A 23,657-nucleotide genomic window follows, 5' to 3' on the forward strand; every position below is an offset into this window, starting at 1 on the left:
CATCCTTGGATGGAGTAAACTCAGATTGTTTACTTGTTTTGTTTACTGATGCCAAGATTGCCATGCATAATAAAGTGAACTTATTAAGGTCACCAAAAAAAGGTGCAGTAATAGAGTAGTGTAGTAATAACACTCAGGCTTGGTTTATGTATACATGGCCTTCTGGGGGAAAAATAAGTCCTCAAAAGTAAAGAAATACTGTACTTGGATGCTATCATCGATGGTCTTTAGATTTTTATTGAATTGAAGTCACGTTTAAAATAGGCTAGGATCATTGGATACATTTTCATTATATTTTTTATTATGATTTTGTTTGTTTACAACGAGCTCACAAAATCTGCAGTATAGCATGAATGCGCGTGTGTCAACAGTACCATGTAGCAAAAGTCACACCACACCTCTACCTGCTGCCTGCTTTCACACAGGAAGATCCCGCCCCCGTTTCTCAAGCCCAATTTCTATTGGATGGCGGATGACCGATCGATGCCACTGTGGAGCACCTGGTAGTCAGTCATCGGAGGGGCTCAGTGGAGCTGCGTACAGTTGGCCGAGCACTCGGCAATGCGGACGAAGAAGGGGAAAACGAGAGGAATACTCTGGATTTCTGTGACAACCCAGCAAGTCGGGAATTGCTCGGTCGTAGAGAATAAATTGAAAGGAGTTTCGTCCCTGAAACTCCGCGGATAAGGACAACAACGGGATTGGAAGCTGCTCCGGGCCGGATATTTTCCGGACGAAATCCCTACTCACGCTCGTATTCACAGCCCCGGTGTCGTGTGGAATCGTCGGCTTTAGGAATGAGTGCTTGAATATTTTTATACTTTTGTAGCTCTTTTTGCCAGCACCATCCTACATTTTTTACAGACTCGCTATGGTGGACTCCCCTACTATGAGGAAGACCTTTGTAGTCCCAGACATAAAGCCATTGGATTTGTATGACTGTACTAAAGCAAAAATATGCGCAAGTGTCGGATGGCTATTGGCAAAGTCCTACGGGAGTGCAGGTAGGTTTCAATTTATGGTGCAGGCCTGGTGGGATACAGTAATGTTTATGTAGGTTTTAAGAATATCAAAATCCGTTTGTTGTAGATCAATAGCTTATATTTGTATTCTGTTCAGCGGAAACATGCATGTGGGGAAACTACGGTGATGTACAGCTCAGCGATTTTTCGCACAAAGAGCAGCATAGGGGGGGGCATTCATGGTTTGCATTTTTGACACATTTCATTTGTTCTCACTCAATGTGTAGTCACATTTTCTCTATATGTGTCTCAGAGAATCGGGCCTCCTCCCTAGGCCTTATCACGCTAACCCATTTTGTCGTATTTGTAGCCACCAGGCTTCAGTCACAAATTGCAGACTGCTGGGTATGTTTTTAATCCGGTTTAACAAGCATTGCGTATGCGGCGTGGACGATTTCCGTGCGTTTCTTTATTCCCTGGGATGACAGCACAATTTTCTCCATTTATAACCAGGGTCAAATAGCTGCATGCAATAGCTTACTGTTCACTAATTGTTGATAAAAAGAATGTCAGTTTGTCAAGGCTTTCCCTCAATCTCTTTCAGTAAACAAACCCTTAGAGGCGCGTGAAACCTCCCAATCTCGTGTCTAAGATGATTCTTCAGTTTCATAGAGCAGAGGTATCATTAGAAATAGTTTGGCTTATCTTTATTTAGCCAAGTCTTGAAACAGTCTGACCCTGGGGATGATACTATGTCTCTTTGTTATTAAGCCCTGTTAGTCAAGATTAGATCTCACAAAGGAGACATCAAAAAGAACTGCCATGTTAGAGAAAGCCACATTGACATATTCTTTTGTATGTAATTTACCAGGAGAGTACACACTGTTGTCTGATGAAAGAGCACTGCTCCTAGGTAATCTTGGGTGGAAAACATAAACTAAAATAGTTCTAGACAGAAAAACAGAACTAAACAAACATATCATTCTTGGCTCATGTGTGTTAATAAGTACTCAGAGGTTGAAGGCTCAGTTTTGACATTAAAGTGTTGAAGAATTGTTATTCTTTTACCTAAAAAAAACAAAAACACACTACTTGTATGTTACACAATTTCAGGCAGTTCTTGAGTAGCCTACAGGACTAAAGGCTGGTGCAGCCTCAGTGTGCTCTGTTTCAACCACACCCTCTGGTCAAAGTCACTTTCCATTCCGAGTTTCATGAATATGAGGACCAAGACTATGATTATGTCTAGTTTTCACCTCACTACTAGTAGTCTCTTATGTCACTATGACATCATCTAATCTCCTAAAGACTCAACTGGGTATAACAATAAATAAGTGTAGCTGGGTCATCTGGTCCTCAGCTCTTCCAGGTCAGTTAAACAAATGCTGACAATAGGCCAAATATTTATTCTCTGAGTTGTTACAAGAAAAGATGAGTTTCACATGGATCGAAAGGTCTGTAAGAAACCCTCTTGTTTTATTTAGAGAGATTCATGTTTATAACAGTAGCTTAACTTGATAGCTTTGAATTGAGAACTGGCAGAGGCCTTATGGCATGCAAACAAAATCAGTGAAGATATCCTGTCAAAGAAACTCAACTCAACCTAACTCAACTTTATTTATATAGCACCTTTCATACATTAAAACATGCAGCCCAAAGTGCTTCACAGAATAACAGACAGAAAACAACAACAATGGTAAAATTATAAAAGGCATGATTATAAATAAAATACATACAAATAAAATAACATCAATACAGTAAAATTAACAAAATAAGTAATAGTTGAAAGAAAAGTTAAAAAAGGTAGCGTTAACAAGATCAAATGAATACAAGAAAATAATAGATGGATAAATAATTAAATAAGATAAATAAATGTTAAAGCAATGATAAAAAAATAAATAATATAATGCAGTCCAGGGCTAAAAATAAATTACTCCAAATTAAAAGCTAGATTAAAAAGGTAAGTCTTAAGTTTACTTTTAAAAACACCCAGAGAGCTTGCTGGTTTAATGTCCAGAGGCAGAGAGTTCCATAGCTTAGGGGCGTAAAAACAGAAAGACTTCCTTAAGATAAACACTTACAGCTTGGACATAGATATACATATTTTAGCTAGAAAAATGAGTTCTAAAGCAAAAAACATCAGTAATGAGTGCTCAGGGCAGCGTTTTAAAAGAAGTTTTGACATTTTTGGATTGTTTCCCTCACATTCACCACAAACTGAAATCCCTACAGTGTCCAAAACATTGCAAGTCACAACCACATCAAGGCATATTAGTCTGGAACATTATGTAAAAACTTGCAAAATTCTCTTAATCCAAAGTAGAAGGGCTGAGCCAATTGTTCCCCTGACTCCTCCAGCCAAGGAAACACATAACCAGAAAGGACTTGATGTCAAACACATAATTTCTTGCAATGTTTGAAAGCAAAAAGGGTCTACCAGGTAGACTTAGTTTAATCAGCTAAATATAACAATAACTGCTCTTATATACTTTTAAGTATTCCAGTTCATGTTTGTTATAGATTTCAACTAATACTCATTTAGTTCATTTCTTTCCAAACATATAAGTCAAATGATTTTAACATTCATTTGATTAGGCTTTATGTATAAAAGTTTTTGCAAGGTTTTCCTTGCCCCTCATTAAAGATACCCAGTTATGGAAATCACTTTCTTTGGTTTTCCATTTCCTGTATTTTTTTTCTGTTGCCATAATACCAAACTCACCTGTACCATGTTTAGCTCCACCTAGCGACAATGCTCCTGCGTTCATGCTGAAATTCTTTTGGAATAATTACTCATCCTCTCCCAATCATTGTAACTATGGTGAGTCAACAAGAGAAGAGGAACTGAGGAGGATGTTACATTGCAAGAGTATTTATTCTAGAGTTGTACTAGTATACAAAATGAACACTAGGGTAAGTCCCAAGTCTGGAAAAGATAAAGTTGCACTGTACTTTCAAGATAATGGGATAATTATATGACATGTCATTTGCCAAATCAAACAGCAAGGTTAAAGGTCAGAGTAGGCTTCAGAAGTGTGTTATAGATATTTACTACTATCTATACTATGCAAGAAAAATGTATCCTGCACACTCTGTTACTCTCTCTTTCTGTCTCTTTAAGTACCAACAATGTAATCACTATCTCACGGTATAGGTTGCACTTCTGACCATTCAATGCAATTTTAGGCCACTGCATTTATTTCATGCTACTGCACTGTAAGTGGTGATGTGCTTTGGAATACTCAGGTCTGTTGGGTGCAGCGTATTTATGTTTGACCTGTTAATGTATAGGGAGATGGAAGTACTCATGCGTATTGATTGACTTGTACACAGGGTGTCGGATTTTAGTAGTTTGATCAAATACACAAACAGTGATAAGTTTCATGCATGTGTATGTTTCAGAATAGGACACTGGAATGGAATATTTAAAGTTAAGTGATGATTTGAGATATTTCTTCAACCCAAAAGATGATACATCCATGTAAACGTTACAGCCTGCCATTAAAAATATTGATTCAAGGCAACACTTAATTAAACATTGTCAACATGTGGACACGTCTCGGAAGAATCTCTTTCACGCATGTATAAGACTTCTTAGTTGTTGTGTTTATGTTGGTGGTACGAGCTCATACTGGTAGTCAAATGTAGAGCAGGGCAGCAACATGGGCCTTCACACCAATGCTACATTTTGGGGCAACAAAACACTCAAGACTTTGTTCTAAAATTGAGAAAACAACCTTCTATGTTTAGTTCTTTCCACCACATGATGAGGATGTTCATAGCTCACTTTTTAAAAGAAGGCTTTGAAATCTTCACGGTGTTAAGTGTTCTCCAGAATGGCTCACCTTAGACTTTCTTCTACCTTATACTCGCCTTGCACTGTTAATAATTACTTGATCTGTGCTTACAAAGTTCCTGAAGTGATCCGGTAAGAAGCCTGGTTGGTTAAGATTGTCAAGCCTTGCAGATTTTGCAAATTGCCATATAATTGTATTAATACAGAGAGCTACTTTATGTTCACTGTAACCTTGACTGTTGCTCCTCTTTAAAGCAAGTGTGGATGAATAGTGGGGTCTTGTCTCCGTGAACGAGCCAACTTGGCTTATACTGTTGCAGAGTCCAACCAACCTGTCAGATACACCAAAACCAGCACATTAGCTCTTTCAATCAATGAAACAGAAGGACTCATGGTTCCGGATTTTAACAGGCTACCACACAATGTGGTTCAATACATGTATACAAGTGAACATACGACAACCCCGGTGGTAAGTTGATCGATTTTCTATAGTCTATCACTTATATCCAGTTTGAATGAATATGTAATGCACATACCAGCTCATCTTCGAAATTGGTCTCGGTTTCTTAATTTGTTCTTGTGTGGCAAGACCGACAATGTGACACCCCCACAGAAAAAATCTTTGTTTGCTTTCCTTGTAAGTAGGTGTGTAAGATGTCAGCTACAGCAAAGCACCTGTAGATATCAAAGATCAAGTCTCCTGGTAAAAAAAAATAATCTTCTCAATCAATGGCAAATGCTTGTTATAAAAGAACAACCTCCCTGCTCATCCACTATGCTAATATCTTACTCTAACCAGTAGATAAGGGCTGGCCTTGTGACCTGGGAAAGTGACACAGAGGCTGTTGCTCCAGTTTATGCAAACACATAATCTTGTGTTTTTAACCAAAATATTTCCCAGTAAGTATATTGTCAGTGCAATGGAGGTATTATGTTCCTTTTTGCCTGGGCTTGCATCTGCAAAGTGTTTTTTTGTGTTGCCCTCTATTGCCTCTAGTTTTTTTTCACTTGAGTTGTACCCCTTGATGTTTTCATATTTGCTCTTTATCATCAGCAGGAACATAGACTAGTTGTATTTTACAGAGTCCTTTTCGTTATATGACTTTGTGTCATTATGTCTCATTTATTCTTGTGTTAGTGAAGCTGGTGGATGGAGGCAAACTTATTTCACTGCGCTTGCACATGCTGCAAATACATGCAACAAAAAAGAATCTTGAAACTTGATTTGGAATATTCTGTAATAGTTCAGAAACTCATGTTTGTCCCCGGTTTGTTTCTGCTGCAAATGAGACTCACAAAGTCATGATTCATGGTTAGACTTTCTCCCAGGGAAATTGTGCTCATATCATTCTCTGTCATCTCACTGAGTTATGTTATTTGCATCCTGCTTTGCCTTCTCTGGGAAGTTTTTCTTCTTTTTTAAAATGTCATCGTAGGGGGACTTTTATACCAAAAACTAGTGGTGGGTATTTTGGTTGTTGTGTTGCAGTGTTTACTGTGCAAAGTAAACAAGCTAAGCGTTATTGTTTCAGCACACAGGAGCATATCTTCAACAAAACACACCATGAGGTGTGACTGACAATATTGTTTAACAGCCATAGTCATCATACAGAGAACAGGGCTTTGTCAAACCTCTGAAGCTGAGTGTTTTGTTCTGTTGTGTGATGTCAGTACATCCATTACATGAGTGTATAATGATACAACAACATTGTGAACCCTCCCTTGAAATAATCCCGTAGCTTAGGTAAGCATAGTCTTAGACACAGTCTCTCCTCTCTGCCTCTGTTTTCTGGTAGACTTAGTGTATTTCATCTTGTCTTTTTAAAGAAAGCCTTTTAAAACATTGCTGAAAGTAGTATTTTTTCACAGAGTTGAAGGCAAGTGTGTTTGCTGCTGGTTCAGTCTGGACGCAGAGAAACCAGTTTCACAGAGGGTGTGTCTGGTGTATGTTTTAAGGATGATGACTGCAATGATCTTATTTAAAGAAAGACCGGTCCAAATACATTATACAGCTAGCCCCACGTGGTGCTCCATTTGGCAACACCTCATTTCAGTTGAGACAGCGTGACTTTTCTCATTTGTTTTATTTCAAAATGTTTTGATTTGGTCACTAATTTATATAACTGAGTAACTAACACCATCTATCTGAATGTCTAGAATGAACATTTTACTATACAAATTAAGATAGGGTTTAAAAAGAGGTGAGGCACATGTAGCAGAACATCTTGTAATATGCAGATACCAACCTCTGAGCTTGTCATGCCCCACTGACCTTCATGCTTGCTCTTCTCTACTCACTCATATGATTATAACTCTAGGGAAAACACCAGCCATCTTAATCTTCCACTGGACCCTTCACAGAGCAGGTTTCCAATCCAGCACCAATAAAACATGATGAGAATGCTCCTTGATTAAAGAAATGGACTGCTAATTAGAGCTGGGCAATATGGCCTGAAAATCAGGCACTTTTTTTTTCACACCGAATCCGATTTACAATTAGACTCATTTTCTTTATTGTCCTTCTTAAGAAAAACCCACCAAACTAAAAGAATTACAAAGGAATGGCTCAACAAGTTTTTTGGCCCTTGGGCTATAAGCACACCTTTGTTGTCGTCAGAGACGTAAGCTGTTTGAGGCAGGCACTTTGCAGAGTAAACAATTGCTGTGTTTGACAACACAAGTTGTTGAAATTAATTGGTTAAGCTACTGTCTGTAGCTGCAACCTTCTTCACACAAACTTTGCGGCACACTCTGGTTTGTTCGAGGTCTGATGCAGCAGAAACTGATCCAGTCATAAACAACTTGCAAGACTGTGGCACTGTTCCTTTTTTGGTAAAAAACTCTTCATTAAGGGTGGCAGCCATATTGATGTTCGGTAGGAAGTAATTGAGGGGGGAGGGGGTACATTTTGGGAGCCTGAGGGGAGCATCGGAGGAAGTTTAAGAGAAAAGTCTAGATTTTACTTTTTTTAGAATCATCCTAAACCACAAACTCAAATGAATCAATAAAATCAATTTATCGCCCAGCCATACTGCTAATAAGAAGAGTTCTCTGTTTTAGAACATCCAGAAGTCCATTTTTATGTTTCTCTGAATTTATTGTTCTCTAAGTTTTGTAAACAGCCATTAACCAGCAACACTGTCCTATAAACTTATCTAACTGTCTGTATGTTTTATCTTTTGTTAGAGAATGTACCTGCAGAACTGCGTGACCCCTTCTACTGTGACCAGTATGAGCAGGAGCACCTTAAACCTCCAGTCACACGCCTCCTCCAGTCCTCAGAGCTCTACTGCCGCACCTACAGCCTAATACTGGGTGGTCCTGGAGCCGAGTCTCAACCCAAAGACAATGCTGCCCTGGTGCAGCTCCTCACTCAGAGAGGCCTACTCTCCAAAGAACAGGACACACCACTGACTGATGCAGACCTTCGACATAAACCCATCAAAATGGTAACGTCATGGGAAGTAGTTCATCTGTAGTTGATGAAGGCAAACCAACTTGGCAATGAGTTAGAGAGTGGTCTTCATGGATGATTGAAGGTCAGAACTAAATATTGGGGTAGAAACTGTGTCTCTATCGCCCTGCTCTATTGAAGAGTCTAGAATAACAGAATGGTTGAGAGGGCTTGGTTTTTGATATAGGTGCTTGTTTATGCTTTGATATTAGGGATTATAGGACCTCAAAACAACTGCCACTTATTTATCTAACCCCATCCCCAACCCCTGCCACCAACTGATTTTAGAGGATGAATGGATCCAGCTGCTGGGACCAGGGCGGTCATGGTTACACAAGATATGAATACTTTGATTCTAAGGTATTAGAAGAAGGGAGTGTCTACATTTACTAGAAGGTCGTGATCATTTGTGGAACAATAGTTAAGCGTTCTGGTGAAACTTCAGATTCCATGTTGAGAGAACACCTTAGACCTGCTCAGTGAGTTAAATCAAGACAAACTGGTTTTGTGCTTGTAGCCCCTGAAATTAATCTCTCTCTCTCTCTCTCTCTCTCTCTGTGTTTTCAAACTCTCTTTCTCTGTCTCTCCTCTGTCTCTCTCATTTTCTGTCTTAAGTACACACAATCCTAAATCCAGAATGCAAAAGTTTTTTTTAATCAGGATTTCTTTGCTATTTTTAATTACATGTCATTTTTATTCCATATCCTGTCCGGCCTCTGTTTCTACAAGAAATAATTAAACACTTCAGAATTCTGCCATCCATATAAGTAAGTCAGTGTCCCTCTAACGATATTGCCGGCTTAGTTATTTGTTTATAATCTTAAGCTAAGACATGTCACATTGCTCCTCCTCTTGCACTGAATAGCAGCTCACTTAGTCCTCCTACTAGAGGTGACTACGGATTTGTTTCTGTACCCATCATGTGCTGTCTGACAGCTAACCCCTTCAGAAAAGCCTCACCATGCTGCAGCAGGATACTTAAAAACAGTGTAAAAAACACTTAAGACTATGTATTGTTGTTGCAGTCATAATGCTTATGTTTTTTGTCATCACTTTAGCACCTGGTTTGTGGCGTAATGACACTGTAGTATGATGCTGTAATATGTGCATCAGGAATTTGTCTGCTTTTTGGTGTGCAATTCTGTTTTCGCCGATGCCTCCAGGCCAGACCATGGACCACCTTGGCTGTAAATCCTAATCTTTAAGCTTGAAATTTGGCTTTAACTGTTAATACTGCATTTGCTGTTTGCTGCTTTGGTAAAAGAGACTTCCTGTCCATGCTTGGCCCTTTGCTGCTCCCTAAGCTGCTGTCTGCTGCTGACTAGCACTGTAGCCACTAGCTACAGTGTGGCAAGCAAATAAAGTGGGTCATGCTGCAGCAGCATTAGAAGGATGGAGCATTGATGTGGGTCTTTGCCGATAATCAGGTTGGAGCAGCAGAAGCAATATGCTGCAGCTCTGCTTTATGGTAAAGCTTTACAAATATGTGACAAACAACGGAGTATGACATTATTGAAGAATATCAGGTCATGGATGTTAGTGACAAGCCATGTACTTCTGATAACTTTCTGTTCTCCCATAGATGCATCACACATCTGACATCTTTGCTGTTTTATGCTTATGGTCTTAAAATCTGGCTCATATATAAATCCAGAGATTAAGGTTAACCCCTAGCCATGAAGATGCTGATACTGGCTTATGCTGCTGTAGAAAAGAGTGCTCTTTATCATACAACACAGTTTGCACCACAGGCAAAGTAGGGCAAAAACAGTCACATCTTAGCACAAGTAACACATATAGAATTGTGCTAAAGGAACAATGAGCGCCATTAAAACTGCCAAACTGCTTATGCAGGAGTAAAAAAGGGCTTTAGGTCTCTGTTCTTGACTAGATAACATATGGCAAAAAAAAGATTTTCTTGAAGTACTTCTTATAATCCAAAGGTCACTTTGAAACGTTTCTTGTAAACACAGCACTGTATTTGTTTACATGAACCTGATAATTATATGGGAAAAATATATAATATTCATATTTTGATGGTGTATTTGGAAAAAAAAGGAAACCATAAACCTGTAAAATGATAAGGGAAAATTCTCATTAAGATTTGCTCTTCCCTCCTTTCAACATCCAAACTTGCTTCTGAAACCCAAACCAGAACACTGCTTCACAGGTCAAGGTTACCCTTAAAAGAAAGCTATGCAGATAGTACATCTTAAGGCTCAAGAATGATGTCTCCAGCTACGCCATTCCTCCTCTTGCCGTATATGTGTATGCCCTTATGGTTACTGTCTTTCTAGTGGGGGCCCAACCTAGATTAGAGATAATCTGCCATGCAGACTGAACGTCATCATCCACGATTAGATGACACACCAGAGATGACCACTGATTTACCATACAATTAACATGTCTCATTTTGACATGATGTATTTCAAACATACTGATTTCAATTAGAACTGGGTATAGTGGTGGGGTTGAGCATTTTTTTTCTACAGTGACAAAGTAAGTCATGTAGCCATAATTCAGCTAACCCTCTTCCTGGTCCCCTGTTGGTTTTGGATAGGCACTGACTGACACTTTGTCTTAAATCACACTGCTGTGTTGGCAAGTTTCTGGTCAAGTGAGCATCAGTCAGGAGCTTAGTTGAAAGTAGAAGTGGCAGACTATCAGAAGTACTAACCATCATCTTTAGGCCTCAGCTGATAAAAACTAATGTGGAGTAACATAAGTTTCCCACCTTATCTTGATGGACTTTGGTGTGGAGTTATTACCAGGTGCTTTTTCTCACAAAGCATTCCGTTCATAAACACATGATTGTTCATATAGCCATATGTTTTTAGAAAACCGCCTGTCTTAAATCCCCTGCTGGGCCCCAGACCTGCCTGATCCCCCTGTTTGTCTCCCCCCTCAGTGAGCACCAGGCATGGTAGGGGGTTGGGGGTTAAGTCATATTTTAGACATAATCAGATTTTGCCCCCCATCATAATCCCACTTAATGATCCACAAGATACCTTTGCAATATTTGCTTGCATACTTAGTTGTTGATGTGGTTATGCATCATTCTGATGATTCTGATGTGATCCATTAAAGGTTGTGATTTTTATGATCCTCTTTTTATGACATTGAGGGTTGCTAACTGTTTGCTTGCTGGATGTTTCTGAGCAGAGAGCTGGTGCTAAGCCACTGCACCGAGCAATGCTGTGGTCAGGCTTGTGTTGAGATGCATTGTGGGTCAGATGGTTGGTTGTTATGGTGACCTGGCAGGCTCTGTGCTGGGTGTTCATGAGTTGTTCCTCTCTCCCCTCTCATTAGGGAGACTTGTGATTTAGCTTAGCGAGCTCCCCTAGGTCTGCAAGACGAATCCACTGGCAGCCCCCCTTCTCCCCCAGTCATTCTGCACTTTTTGCCATAAATTACCCAGCTATACTCTCATCTGACTACTGTACTACACAACAACAGGGTTTGCCACTTTCCCTATGTCTGTTGTTCCTACACATTCATTTCCTATTCTCTCTCAGTCATGCTGTCTCCTTTCACACTGTGACAGGACCTCAAACCTGTGATTACACTTCACGGCTTAATGTAAAACTATGTAACTACCATAAATCATCAGTTGTCATACCCAGTGTTAAACACACTGCAGCATACCCTTCCTTTTGACCACAGAGACCTGAGAATAAAACGACTAGTGTTATATAGAAACACTTTTATACACCACCACATACAACCACCTCAGCTACAGTTATATCTTTGAATTAACAACTTTCAAACATTTTGTCAAAAGCTTTGTAAAGGTTAAATGTGCTTATGTGGTGTTCCTTCCAACTTTGCCTTAGCACGTCTAACATAATCTGGCCGTTGTGTCAAAAATGACCAAACACAATACAATTGATGTTAGTAGTTAACTCTACCGTGTGTGTACATATCAGAGAGAACCTGTAACACATGCAAAACAATAACTTCAGTTTGAAGAGGATGATAATTAGGCAACAGACTTTGTTAACTTGTTCTATTATGTAAGCAAATCTGTGTCTGTCCTTGCAATTTGATAATGCAGATTTGTGTTACTTCCAAAAGACCCTGCACTTTTTGATCAGGAGACAGACAAGTCATGTCACAGACGCCTTTACAGTCTTGGCAAGGGTATCATGAGGGCAGGCCAGCCAGGACACCACTGCCCCAAGTGACTGACTGCAGCACATTGAGAGAGCTTGGCCCAATGCTATCTGACATGGCTTTGCTGGCATAGCACACCCTGCCCATCCAAGCGCTGGGTCTGCCCAGGTCAGCATTTTACATCAGGGTTGAGTAGACAGACATGCAGAGAGGGTTCAAGCACACAGCTGGATTGCCACAAGCCCCTAACTGGGGCAACATAAGAGGTTAAAGGAAGAATTTTCTGGCCACTAGAGTGGACTTTGCAAGCAGTAAAAGGGAACAGGCACTGATTTGCACAGATTAGGCTCAAAACTAAAGATTGGAGTATTGGCCTCATGACAGGAATGTGCTGTTTACGAGTGGTTGTACCCTCTGCTTGCTAGAACTAATTATTTTAACAAGGACCCTGGTAGTAGGCGGTAAAGAGGTGAAAGGGGTCGGACTCCTGCCAATGGTTAGCAACTAAAACTGATAAAGATAGAAGAGATAAAGATAGAAGGATCATACATTAAATACATTGACCTAATAAGGAAGAGGAGTTGTTTATAGTATAACCTCACTTGCCAACATGTTGCCCTCCAGTTATTCTACCCTTGCAGGACTGACCTTGAACAAGCCAGTGTCTGATTGAGGCTTTCTTTTTTTTTTTTTTAAGTTATATTTTTTGGCCTTTTTGCCTTTATTGGATAGGATAGCTGAAGATAGACAGGAAATGTGGGGAGTGGAGAGCGAGGGAAGACATGCAGGAAATGGTTGACCGGCCGGGAATTGAACCAGCGACCCCTGCGACGAGGACTGTAGCCTCTGTATTTGGGGCGCTTAGACCGCTAGGCCACCAGCGCCCCAAGATTGAGGCTTTCTTAATCCAGAAAGTTTTGGAAAGATCTTAGTTTACAAGTTAACGACCGAAGTAGAGGAGTCCTTGATTTGTCATTTGTAAACTCAGTCAACATTATTATTTTGTATTTGCTTGCTTATATGAACTATGTGCAATTCAAATTATCCAAACATCTGAAGTTTACAACAGTATGGAGGTAAGACATATGAATTAGATTTGGTTGTGACCCCATGTTACAAACAAAAAGCACAACTTCTAATGAACTAACTGGTTTATAGAGTTAAGGCGCTTTCCTTGACTGAGCCGATAATGTTTGCGGTGCAATTTAATGGGCTGTAGCCTTTAGAAAGGGCTCCATAATGCTCTCGAGGATAGGGATACACATGTAAGTCTGTTGATTGTTGTTTGTGTAGAAGAAAGTGTATCTGAAGTTGATTTTATATGCATACAGTTGCAGAGAAACAATGCTTACACACCAGAACAGCACAATACATCTGTTTCTTACTGTGAATGCTGTTCATTGTTGTGCTTCCTGGTGATCTAGTTAGAACACCTCTTTTTATCCTGCTGTCTGTTAAACATGAGTCATAGAGCAAAAGGGAAGGGAACAGGAAGACTCCTGAAGAGAAGGCAAATAAAGGTAAAGCAGCTGTGGAATGACGGTGCAGGGACACGTGTGTTATCACATTACCAGTCCATAACCTATTTATGGATTTAATGATTGAACAAACAGGGGTCCAAAGTTCACTCAAATCTACTGCTGTGTTTGTTTGCTTATTGAAAAAAAGAAGTATCTGCTGACTCACAGCTGGCCTTGGGGGACCTCTAGAGGATGCTGCTGGTAAAAAAAAAAAAAAAAAATGTAGAGCTGTTCTGCAGTCAGAGCAGTACAAACGTCCGTGTCCAGCGTTATTTTGTTAGCTGTAATTGATTGATGCTGACTAGACTCTGGCTGTACATGGTCTAACCACTGATAGTTCCTCTCCTCTCTTCTACAATGTGATTGATGCAGAGTGCTCACCTGGCAATGATAGATGCCCTGATGGATGTGGGTGCCATGGAGACGGTGACTGCGGTGAAGTCATGTGGCTCTGCGAAGCTACTGGGTGGAGCATCCAGCTGGGAGGATGCTCTTCTTAATTGGGTGAATGGGGTAAGGAAAAAACCTGATGTAAACAGAGCTTGTTTGTAGCACACATGTTTGTACCAACAGACATTCTTTTCATTAGTCAGCCTTTTTTTTCCTGGAAGACTTCATGATGTCAGAAATGGTCTTTCGCAAAAGAAATACGTAACAGAATGCTTTGATGGCAAGGCAAGGCAAGGCAAGGCAGCTTTATTTGTATAGCGCATTTCATACACGAGGGCAACTCGTGCTACGATTCTTTCACCAACCTGTAAAAAATGTGACAACGGTATAATGCAGATTTGTCACTTGTGTGTGTTTACCTAATTTGTCTTCCTTGCATGCTCTCAGTTAAACCAGAAGTTGAGTGAAAGCACAGAAGCATCCCAGAATGACACGCCTCAGGCCATGACAGAGCCCCAACCTGTTCAACCCTCTGTGAGTATTGCTTTAGATATCCTGTGTGTTTTTGTTTTAGGTCAAACTCTTCTACTCAAAGAGGTGATAATCTGATGATGATTAAACACTCATGTTCTGTTCTTTTGGTTGATATTGTTGGTTCTACCACACCCCCTTACACTATACAAGCACAACCAGTACTCATACACACAAGAAAAACGAAGGGTGACGTCATTGCTTTGTCAACAAGGTTGCCTCGTCATTTAGAAAGGTTCTTCATCACAACCCTTTCTCTTGTTTGTCTAGTTCTTCCACTGTAGGCTTAATACTTCTCCCTCTACTCCTGTTCTCCATTACCCTGTCTTTTCTCTTTATTCTGTCCCTTCTCCTCTCTGACAGTGTCCTACTCGATGGTACTGGAAACTTGTTCCTGTAAGTTCTCTCCTTTCCTCTGATCCTCCCCCCTGTCCCTCCATCCCTCCAGTGTCTTCATCAAATTTATCAGCAAAAATCTGATGGTCAGTTGTGTTTTTTTTTTTTCTTCATAAGCCGGTGTGAGAATGCTAGTTTGTGCATCCGCATTGAATTGCACGTCACAGCATAAATGTCATAGGACAAGGCAGGACAGGGTTGTGAAAGGCGTTGTTTGTTGACACACAAGTGGCCAATGAATCACATCTGGTATACACAAGGCCTTGGAACGCCCATGTTCAACCGGTTCCTCAAGTCCTCTGTGCAACAGAGGTGTGTGTTTGTGTTAATTCAGCTATGGGGGTTTACTGAGACAAACTTGTCATCAGCTGGACCCAGCCAGTTGGCTGTTTGTTCATACTTTAGTTTTACCTGAAAAACTTCCTCTCTCTCTTTTTCTTTCTTTCTTTCTTTCTTCTTGAAGATTCTCAGCTGTACTCTTTTGTCTAACAAACACATTCTTCCCCTTCTGCTCTGATCAAAGCAACTTTTTTGCATTTGCCATTTTCTCACCTGAGTTGTTCACATCAGCATGCTTTCTCTGTGTCCCCCTTTTTAACACCTTTTTTATTGTTGCATATTTAATGATGCATCAACATGCACATAGACTTTAAAGCTACACACTAATGTTTGGAAAAACCTGGTTTTTAATAACGATTGTGACATAACATACTCCCATATCAAATACTGAGCATATAGACATTAACAGAGAAGCATCTAGTGCAGTATTTGAATCTCTTGTGTTTTTGTTTTTGTATTTTTTTAGCTCCGTTACAGGAAGGATAAAATTCTGTCCAAACAGAAGCCAATTTTTCCAGTGGTGAATGAAGTCAAAGACCTGTCCAGTGGTTGTGCTGTTGCTGCAGTCATACATTACTATTGCCCTGGCCTTCTTAGACTTGAAGGTAGCAAAAAATCAACATGATAACAAAAAATAATAAAATGTAAGGTAGCTTTGTGCTCATGTCTAAAACTCATTATTCTGCTTTCTCCAAGATGTTTGTATGAAGGAGTCTATGTCTGTAGCTGACAGCTTGTACAACCTGCACTTCATCCGGGAATTCTGTGATAGCTGTCTGAGGAGCTGCTGTCATCTAGCGCTGGAGGACTTTCTATATGCACCACAAGAGCTTCAGGTTCAATATTTACATTCCCTATCTTTAATGGTCTCATTGCAAAAACATTTCTGTACAGTACTTTTTCTTCATGCTGGATTTTTGTGTGTGATATGTTTAGGTGAACTTGCTGAGTTTCCTAGCAGAGTTGCTTAGCTGGTTCGAAGTACAACGGCCAGAATTTGTTCAGCCAATGGATACGTTATGTAAGTGTCATTCATTTTGTGGTCTTTAGTTATACCAGTGAGATCATAACATTGTAGATATTTCTCACTGTTTTGTTTTTCTGTTAGGTGGATCCACAGCAGGCACACCGAGTACCTTGAGTGGTAACAGGTACAGAAACTCTCTGAATAGGATTTTTCTTGAGCGTATTGTACATTGATGAGCAGATTTTAACTGTAATGTTGTTGTTTTTTGCCACTTAGTACCTCCCCTTCTATCTTCAAGAAGCCTTTCCTTCCCATTTCCTCCCCTGCGTCAGGTAAGATTAAGACTTTATCCTGTCACCATGAAATAAAACCTCTGTATTGTATGTGTCTGTCATTTACAATCCTCATCTGTTATCCTAAATTCTTGTTTGTTTCTAAGTCCTTTTCTGTGTTGTATGATAGTATTATTTTTCGTAACTTTATGGATCTTTTCATTTTTGTGCACTTAAGTGTTTTGTATTGGTGTATTGCTTGCTGTATTTGTGCATCCCTGTGTGGTGTGCATGCCTTTACGTGTCTGTGTGTGTCCCATTGTACTCAGGATCTTTGACTCAGTCTACCTCAATGTCTCATATAGAAGGAGTGGGAAAGACATGGAGCAAGAAACCTCTCAGGTATATTTCACAAGATCTGAACACTGTCTTCACAAGTTGTCTGTAATGTACCTAAAATGTTTTTTCCTCTCAGCCGCCCCTTGTCAGCGGTGTCTTTTAGCATTCCCTTCGGCCTGGATAGTGATGTGGACATTGTGATGGGTAACCCTGTGATAACCCGCTCTGTGAGCTCAGACCAACTCAACCCAGCAGGCCAAAACATGACTCGGGTACCCTTCAGCCCTCCTGAAGACCTCAGCTACTTGCTGAGCAAACCCCCTGGACCCAGTGGTCCACAGAGAGCTTCTTGGGCCACCCAAACACCCAGTATTCCAAGGCTGGCAGAGGAGAACGGACTCGCAGCAAGTGAAGCAGGAGAACTGCCAACAATAGAAGAGGCTCTTCAAATTATCCACAACGAGAGCAAGATGGAGCCCCGTCTACACCCCGATGGTGCTCCTGATGGCTTCTACCTCCACTCTCCTGATGACCCTGCTAGTTCTAGACATAACAACAACTTAGCACCCATCAGCTGTTCTGCCCCCTCACGCTCAGGAATGATGTACAGGCCCTCAGGAGAGTCCAAGGAACCCACTCGCACCAGACACGCCTCTGAATGTTCACGTGATGATGACTCAGTTTTGAGAGATGGAAGTGTGGACTCGGATGCATCAGAGGACCTTCCTAAGGCCCAGTCCACTCCATCCACACCAGCTTCTGCTGCACAGTCTGCCAGAGGCCATGGCAAAGAGGCATCTGACAGTGGGGTAAAGATGACCAGCTTTGCAGAACGCAAAAAGAAACAGATTACAGATTCTCCCAAGGCCGGTGACCCCTCTTCTCCTCAGATGACAACATGGGCACAAAAGTCTGAAGAAAGCCCAGACAAGAGCCCACAACTCAGTAATGAAATGTCTGAGCTGGGGGTTAGGCTTGAGGAGAAGCGCAAGGCTATTGAAGCCCAGAAGAAACGCATTGAGGCCATTTTTGCAAAACACAGGCAAAGGCTTGGAAAGAGTGCTTTCCTGCAGTTAAAGAAAGAGCAGAATGAAGACGAAAACAAAGGGGAAGGAGAGGAGGGCCCAACCAGCACGTCATCCACGGAAGAAGACCTGTCTCGTTTGACACTAGAAGAAAGGCTAGCTAGAATGGAAGAGGAAGATCAACAGGAACAGGATGAACAGCACCCCTCAGTGGAGGATGAGGGTAATGTCAAAGGAGGATCAATGCTAAAGAAACCAGTAAGTCAGTCAAAGGCAGGAACACCAGGAGACAAGGGCTCTGGGACACCAGGGGAGAAAATGGTAGCTCCATTAGGGGACTATAACAATGCTGTGTCCAAACTTACTGCAGCTCTTAGCTCCCTGCAAAGTGACATGCAGCGACTCACTGAACAGCAAAACCAGTTAATGACAAAGAAAGGTACACCTTCTAGCAATAAATCCTGGGTTATTCCAGCCAGCCCTAAAACCTCAACGCCAGCCCCTTCCAATGCACGTATGTCACGGGAATCCACCCGAGATTTAAATTCAGCCTCCTCCTCTCCATCTCCATCACGCAGAATAACAAACCAAACCACACCCCATAAGTCTCCTCGAGTGCAACGTAGAGCTCAATCTGTGCCCCCAAAAAGCCCCAAACACCACCAACACAGTCGCCCCCTGGATTCAAAAGGTCCAACCCTGTCGAGGGTTCTCAATGCACCACAAAGTGTGGACCGCATTCCCCACCTTCGTCGTGTAAATCCATGGCAATCCCAAGTCCAAACTTCATCTACATTCTCCTTTGGTGATTCTGAAAACCGAGATGAGTTGCGTTCATCTGGACCAACTCCTCTCACTACGCCAACACTGACCCCTGTACCAACTCCAACACCTACCCCAACTCCCCGTCTTGCTGCAGATGAGACGCTGTCAGAGGTGGGCTCCAATGATGATCAGAGTATATTTAGCATGGACTTGGAGGCAGGGCCTTCGCATGGCCCTCTGGGTAGAAAGGATGAGTTTATAGGTGGGGGTTGCAGCTCTGGTGCTGCATCAGAGTGCTCCTTTGAGAGCGATGCCCCTTCAGGAGTGCTGAACGGTAAACGCAGTAGCCTGATAGAGATTTCACTGTCTGCTCTACGGGGAGATGATGTTGAGGAGGAAGACCAAGTACCTGATGCTTTCTGTGACTCAATGAGTGACCGGGCAGAGCAGGATATGAAAGGAGTTGGTTTCTTTTTCAAGGTAGGTGTCTGATAAGTACTGCGGTGCAATTCTAAATGTGTATCAGATTGGTGCATTCAAGCCTTTTTATTCTTGTCTCGTTATTAGGATGACAAGGTACGCCCGGAAGATGAGATGGCCCAGCGAAGAGCAGCATTGCTGGAGAAACAGCAGAAGAGAGCAGAAGAGATGAAGAAACGCAAACTGGAGCAGGAAAAAGAAAAAGAAAAAGAGTCAAAGTGAGAATTTTTTTCTTAAATAATTATATGCATAACTGTAGCATTTCATTAATTAGATTTCATTTAGTATTTAGTATTCTTCAGATTCATTTTGAATGGTTTGAAGAGTACTGTAATCATGTTTCTCCAGCATTGAACAAATCAGAATTCTGTGGTTGGGAATATTTTTTGCGTACTAAGTATTATACAAATAGTTGAATGTTGTCTGCATTATTTGTTGTTTGTTAAATGTAATAAAGAAAAAACTCTTTACTTATATGCTTCTTGTTCTTTTAGCAAACCTCAGTGGATGATCATAGAGGGCTGGGGGAATAAGGGCGAGGACAGACCCCAGACCCCGGGAACCCCTCCAGCATCACACACACCACCCCCAGAGGGGACTCCACAGCGCAGAGGAGACTTCACGAGGCAGGAGTATGAGAGGAGGCATCAGCTGAAGATCATGGAGGATTTGGACAAAGTGCTGAGACAGAAACCCACCACAGTTCGGGGTGTCAAGAAGCAGAGACCCAAGACTGTGTTCAGGGATGACTCTGTCCTCTCTCATAGCCCTGTTAAGGGATTCATGGGTAAATAGTCCTGATGATCACCAATGTATATTTTCATATATGTATGTTTTCTCATAAATATTTTAATTTATTGTCATAATCATTTTTTTCTTTCTTTCATCCTTCCAGGAACCAGGCTGAACAAAGTTTACTCCCACTCAACTATGAACCTGTCATCCATGGCTAATGACTCAGGAGGTCTGACTGTCAGGAAGTCTCCCAGGTAACCTCTTCCAGTGATATAGGCTTGTGTTTTTTAGCTAAATGCTAAGAAAGTGGCCGGCCTATTATTCAGTCTAAAACTGGTTTAAAACAATGTTGAGATCAAAAATGTCAGTCCCAGAAAAGTAAGAACTCCTGTTAGGAAGTAGAGTTTGACAATATACAATATTGACATCAGTTAAGCTGTGTAGGTGTAAAATGATTAATATTTCCATACAAATGTATTTTGATATTTTCACTTTATTACTAGTCATAAAATGAAAAACTACATGTCAGTAGCAGCTGTTACAGGGGCAAAGGTTCATGTAACATTATCATGAACACAGCCCCAAGGTCTGTCCCTGACTTTCTTTACTTAACATTTTTTTCTCATCCATCCAGCCGTTCACATTCTCCCTCCCGGCTCAGGTCACCAGGACGAATGCATGCTCAGAATGGAGAGAGAGACTGGGAGACTGGCTCAGCTATTTCCTCCCCTGCCTCAATCCCAGAATACACCGGTCAGTGAAACGATCCAAACTCGATGATTACAGAATTGATTCCTGCAAGTTTTGTTTTGTGATGTTTCTGACGTTTGGAAATGCTGTCTTACAGGACCAAAGCTCTACAAGGAGCCTAGCTTTAAGTCCAACAAGTTTATCATCCATAATGCAATCACTCGCTGCTGCCTGGCCGGCAAGGTCAATGAACCACAGAAAAACAAGATTGTAGAGGTAAGCCATGCTGCTGTGTCAGAGCCCAACAGGTAGACCACTGTAACAGGCTAAAAATGACAGATTTTTATTATCAGCTGTACTCACTTTTATTCTATTCCTCCCTCTTCAGGAAATGGAGAAATGCGCTGCAAACCACTTCCTCATCCTGTTCAGAGATGCAAGCTGCCAGTTCAGGGCGGTTTACACCATGAACCCCGAAACTGAGGAGATGGTACGGCTCACTGGGATTGGTCCCAGGATTATCTCACTTGAGATGGTTGAATCCATTTACAAGTACAGCTCTGACCGCAAACAGTTCACTGCCATCCCGTCCAAAACCATGTCCATGAGTGTTGACGCCATTACTATCCCCGGTCACTTTTGGCAAAAGCGCCCAGGAACTCCCAAGAAACTGGGCACCCCAAAATAAACACATACCCAGGATGGGTAGGGATGTTAGCATTCAGGGAACCAACCCCACACATGACTCCTTTTGTCTGCGATTTTGGCCAGTGAGGCACTTAAGTTTATTTATTACCCAGTTAGACTAGTATTGGACGGTGTGACTACTTGGACTTTTGGCCAGCTATCAACTTGGACCACAAGAACAATCCAGTCAACTCTACATGCCAAGAGAAAAGGCCAATCACTCCTCTGTTCAGCCAGTCCAGTTACGATAGTTTGTCTCTTGAGAGCTTCTGTTTGGCTCTTCTTGGTCCACCAGATTGTAAAGTGGAAAACAACTGATCCTGTCCTGATGAAAAATTCTCTTTACTAGCACCCTGCCTCCTCTTGTCTTGCCTTACCCTTCCCTTAGAGACATTTTTGTGACTCCCACATTAAAAATAAGAGGGGAGAATCTTACTGCAGTTGCTCACACAATAGTATTCTGTGCCAGAGCAGTTCTCAAACCCTCTAAATTCTGCTTGCTTTTCCTTTTGCTGCCTTTTCTTCAACTTCCAGGGCTTACTCTCCCTCCAATCTACTGAGACAAATGGCTCCCCTCTCAGTCCTGATTGGAGATCTCAGCTGAAAGTTAACAGCAGGTAATGCTGCACTCATATGAATGTAGGGTACACTCTAACCACTCATTCCATTCAGGGTTGTTTTCTAGAAAATACCATACCGTGTGGTTTCTCTGGGCTGCACTGTTGGTGGCTACTGTGGTTGTCAATGGACTTGCACACCTAGAAACAGCTCATGCTCCCATAGTTTGTATATTTCACTCTGTTCCAACTCCTTCAGCTGTAGACATCTGGATGTTTTTTATACTATTTTGAAATGTTTTTGCTGGACAAATCACTTCGGCCTTTGAGAGCTGAAAGAATGAAATTCATGTGACTTTTTCTTCCTCACCTGCTTTCTCATTTTAAACGTGCTGAACTGAAACATTATCTGAGCTTATCTTGAAAATAATACTGGAAACATGAAGGAGGCTTTATCCTATTTATCATGACTTGGATACGGCTCTGTGAAAATGATAATCAATCCTGGTTTAATATATATACTGAATGCTGATTACTTTGATTTGTTTTTTCAATGATTTGTAAAGATGACCTTTGTAAGCTACTAATAAGCTAGCCTGCTGCTTTAGCATTAGAGAGATGGATGTTTGAGATGAGAATGAGTGAATGAAAATGAAAAGGAAATGTCAAACAGGTGAAAATTGCTGAAACCTTTGTTGAAGGATGAATAAATCCTTTAGCTCAAAAGGAGTCTGTTTTCTATTGCATGATGACCTGTTCCTGTTCCTGTGCACTGGCATTCAAACACTAGATTTATTGAAGGATCCCTCAACTGTAACAGCCCTCCTATTCCCTACAAAGTCTGTGGAGAATCCTTCATGGAAGAATGTAAAATGCCAAGCATTTTTTTCTGCCAGTGCATCCATGGGCTTTGGAAAAACACTTGACCCTGCAAATGCTTGTGATTAGGTCAATATCTCCACATTATCTGTGGGAAGCTGGCCTCCATCCCTTTCCTTGCAGTCTGAAGCACTAAAGCAGCTGCCAAGGTTCAGCTGTCTTCTGACAAATCACAGACTGCCTCCAAAAAAACGTGTTGTTTGATTGAGTTTCCACTATGGATGTGAAAAAAACTTGAGAAGCATTGAATAAAGCTGGTTAGATGAATGATTAAAGTGTGAGTGGAGGAGTGTGATTGGAACTAGTGAATGTATTTATGTGTTTGTAAAGAGTAGTATGAGGTAGTTCAACACTTTATTTTTGATTTTGTGCAATCCCCCTTTAGAAATTCCAACTACCAGAGGTGTATTTATTTGGTTTGCATTAGTTGGTGCATTTGATGTTTAGTTACAGGTCCTACTTTTTGTCTTTTTTGGTTGAGGTTGTAAATCATACATTCATTTCATAGAAGGTTGTCATAACATTTATGTTGTTTTCTTTCTCCTGTTATCAAATCTGTGCCAGCACAGGATGTATGTTTATTTCTTAATTGACTACCTTTGGAAACTGGACAGACAAATAAAAAAAAAAAAAAACTTTTAAAATCATCATCTGTTTTCCCATACCTTTGATTATTTTCTCATCTTCATTGTTTGTTCCTATAATTTAAAAATGATGGCGTTAAAATCTATCTGTGCCATTGGCCTGTGAGTGAAAAGTG

The 23,657-nt window shown here is 41.1% G+C and overlaps 1 protein-coding gene across 3 annotated transcripts; it reads left to right on the top strand.

Annotated features, from left to right (window-relative positions):
• The first annotated feature begins 486 nt into the window (after positions 1–486).
• Positions 487–23,544, top strand: camsap3 (calmodulin regulated spectrin-associated protein family, member 3). 3 transcript variants are annotated; one of them, XM_034710793.1, is made up of 17 exons: positions 487–1,004; positions 7,945–8,207; positions 14,218–14,358; positions 14,683–14,769; positions 15,968–16,106; positions 16,198–16,337; positions 16,438–16,522; positions 16,610–16,652; positions 16,745–16,800; positions 17,106–17,142; positions 17,216–19,349; positions 19,437–19,567; positions 19,844–20,136; positions 20,245–20,338; positions 20,719–20,837; positions 20,932–21,050; positions 21,163–22,744. In XM_034710793.1, the coding sequence occupies exons 1-17, from the start codon at positions 872–874 to the stop codon at positions 21,460–21,462; spliced, it is 4,314 nt and encodes a 1,437-aa protein (XP_034566684.1). In that variant the 5' UTR covers positions 487–871; the 3' UTR covers positions 21,463–22,744. The 3 variants fall into 3 exon arrangements, with proteins under 3 accessions (XP_034566684.1, XP_034566685.1, XP_034566683.1); XM_034710794.1 differs by having other exon boundaries at positions 17,109–17,142; XM_034710792.1 differs by having other exon boundaries at positions 507–1,004; positions 17,070–17,142; positions 21,163–23,544.
• Positions 23,545–23,657: the final 113 nt, after the last annotated feature.

This window comes from Notolabrus celidotus, chromosome 20 (assembly GCF_009762535.1).
Source record: "Notolabrus celidotus isolate fNotCel1 chromosome 20, fNotCel1.pri, whole genome shotgun sequence".
NCBI lineage: Eukaryota > Metazoa > Chordata > Actinopteri > Labriformes > Labridae > Notolabrus > Notolabrus celidotus.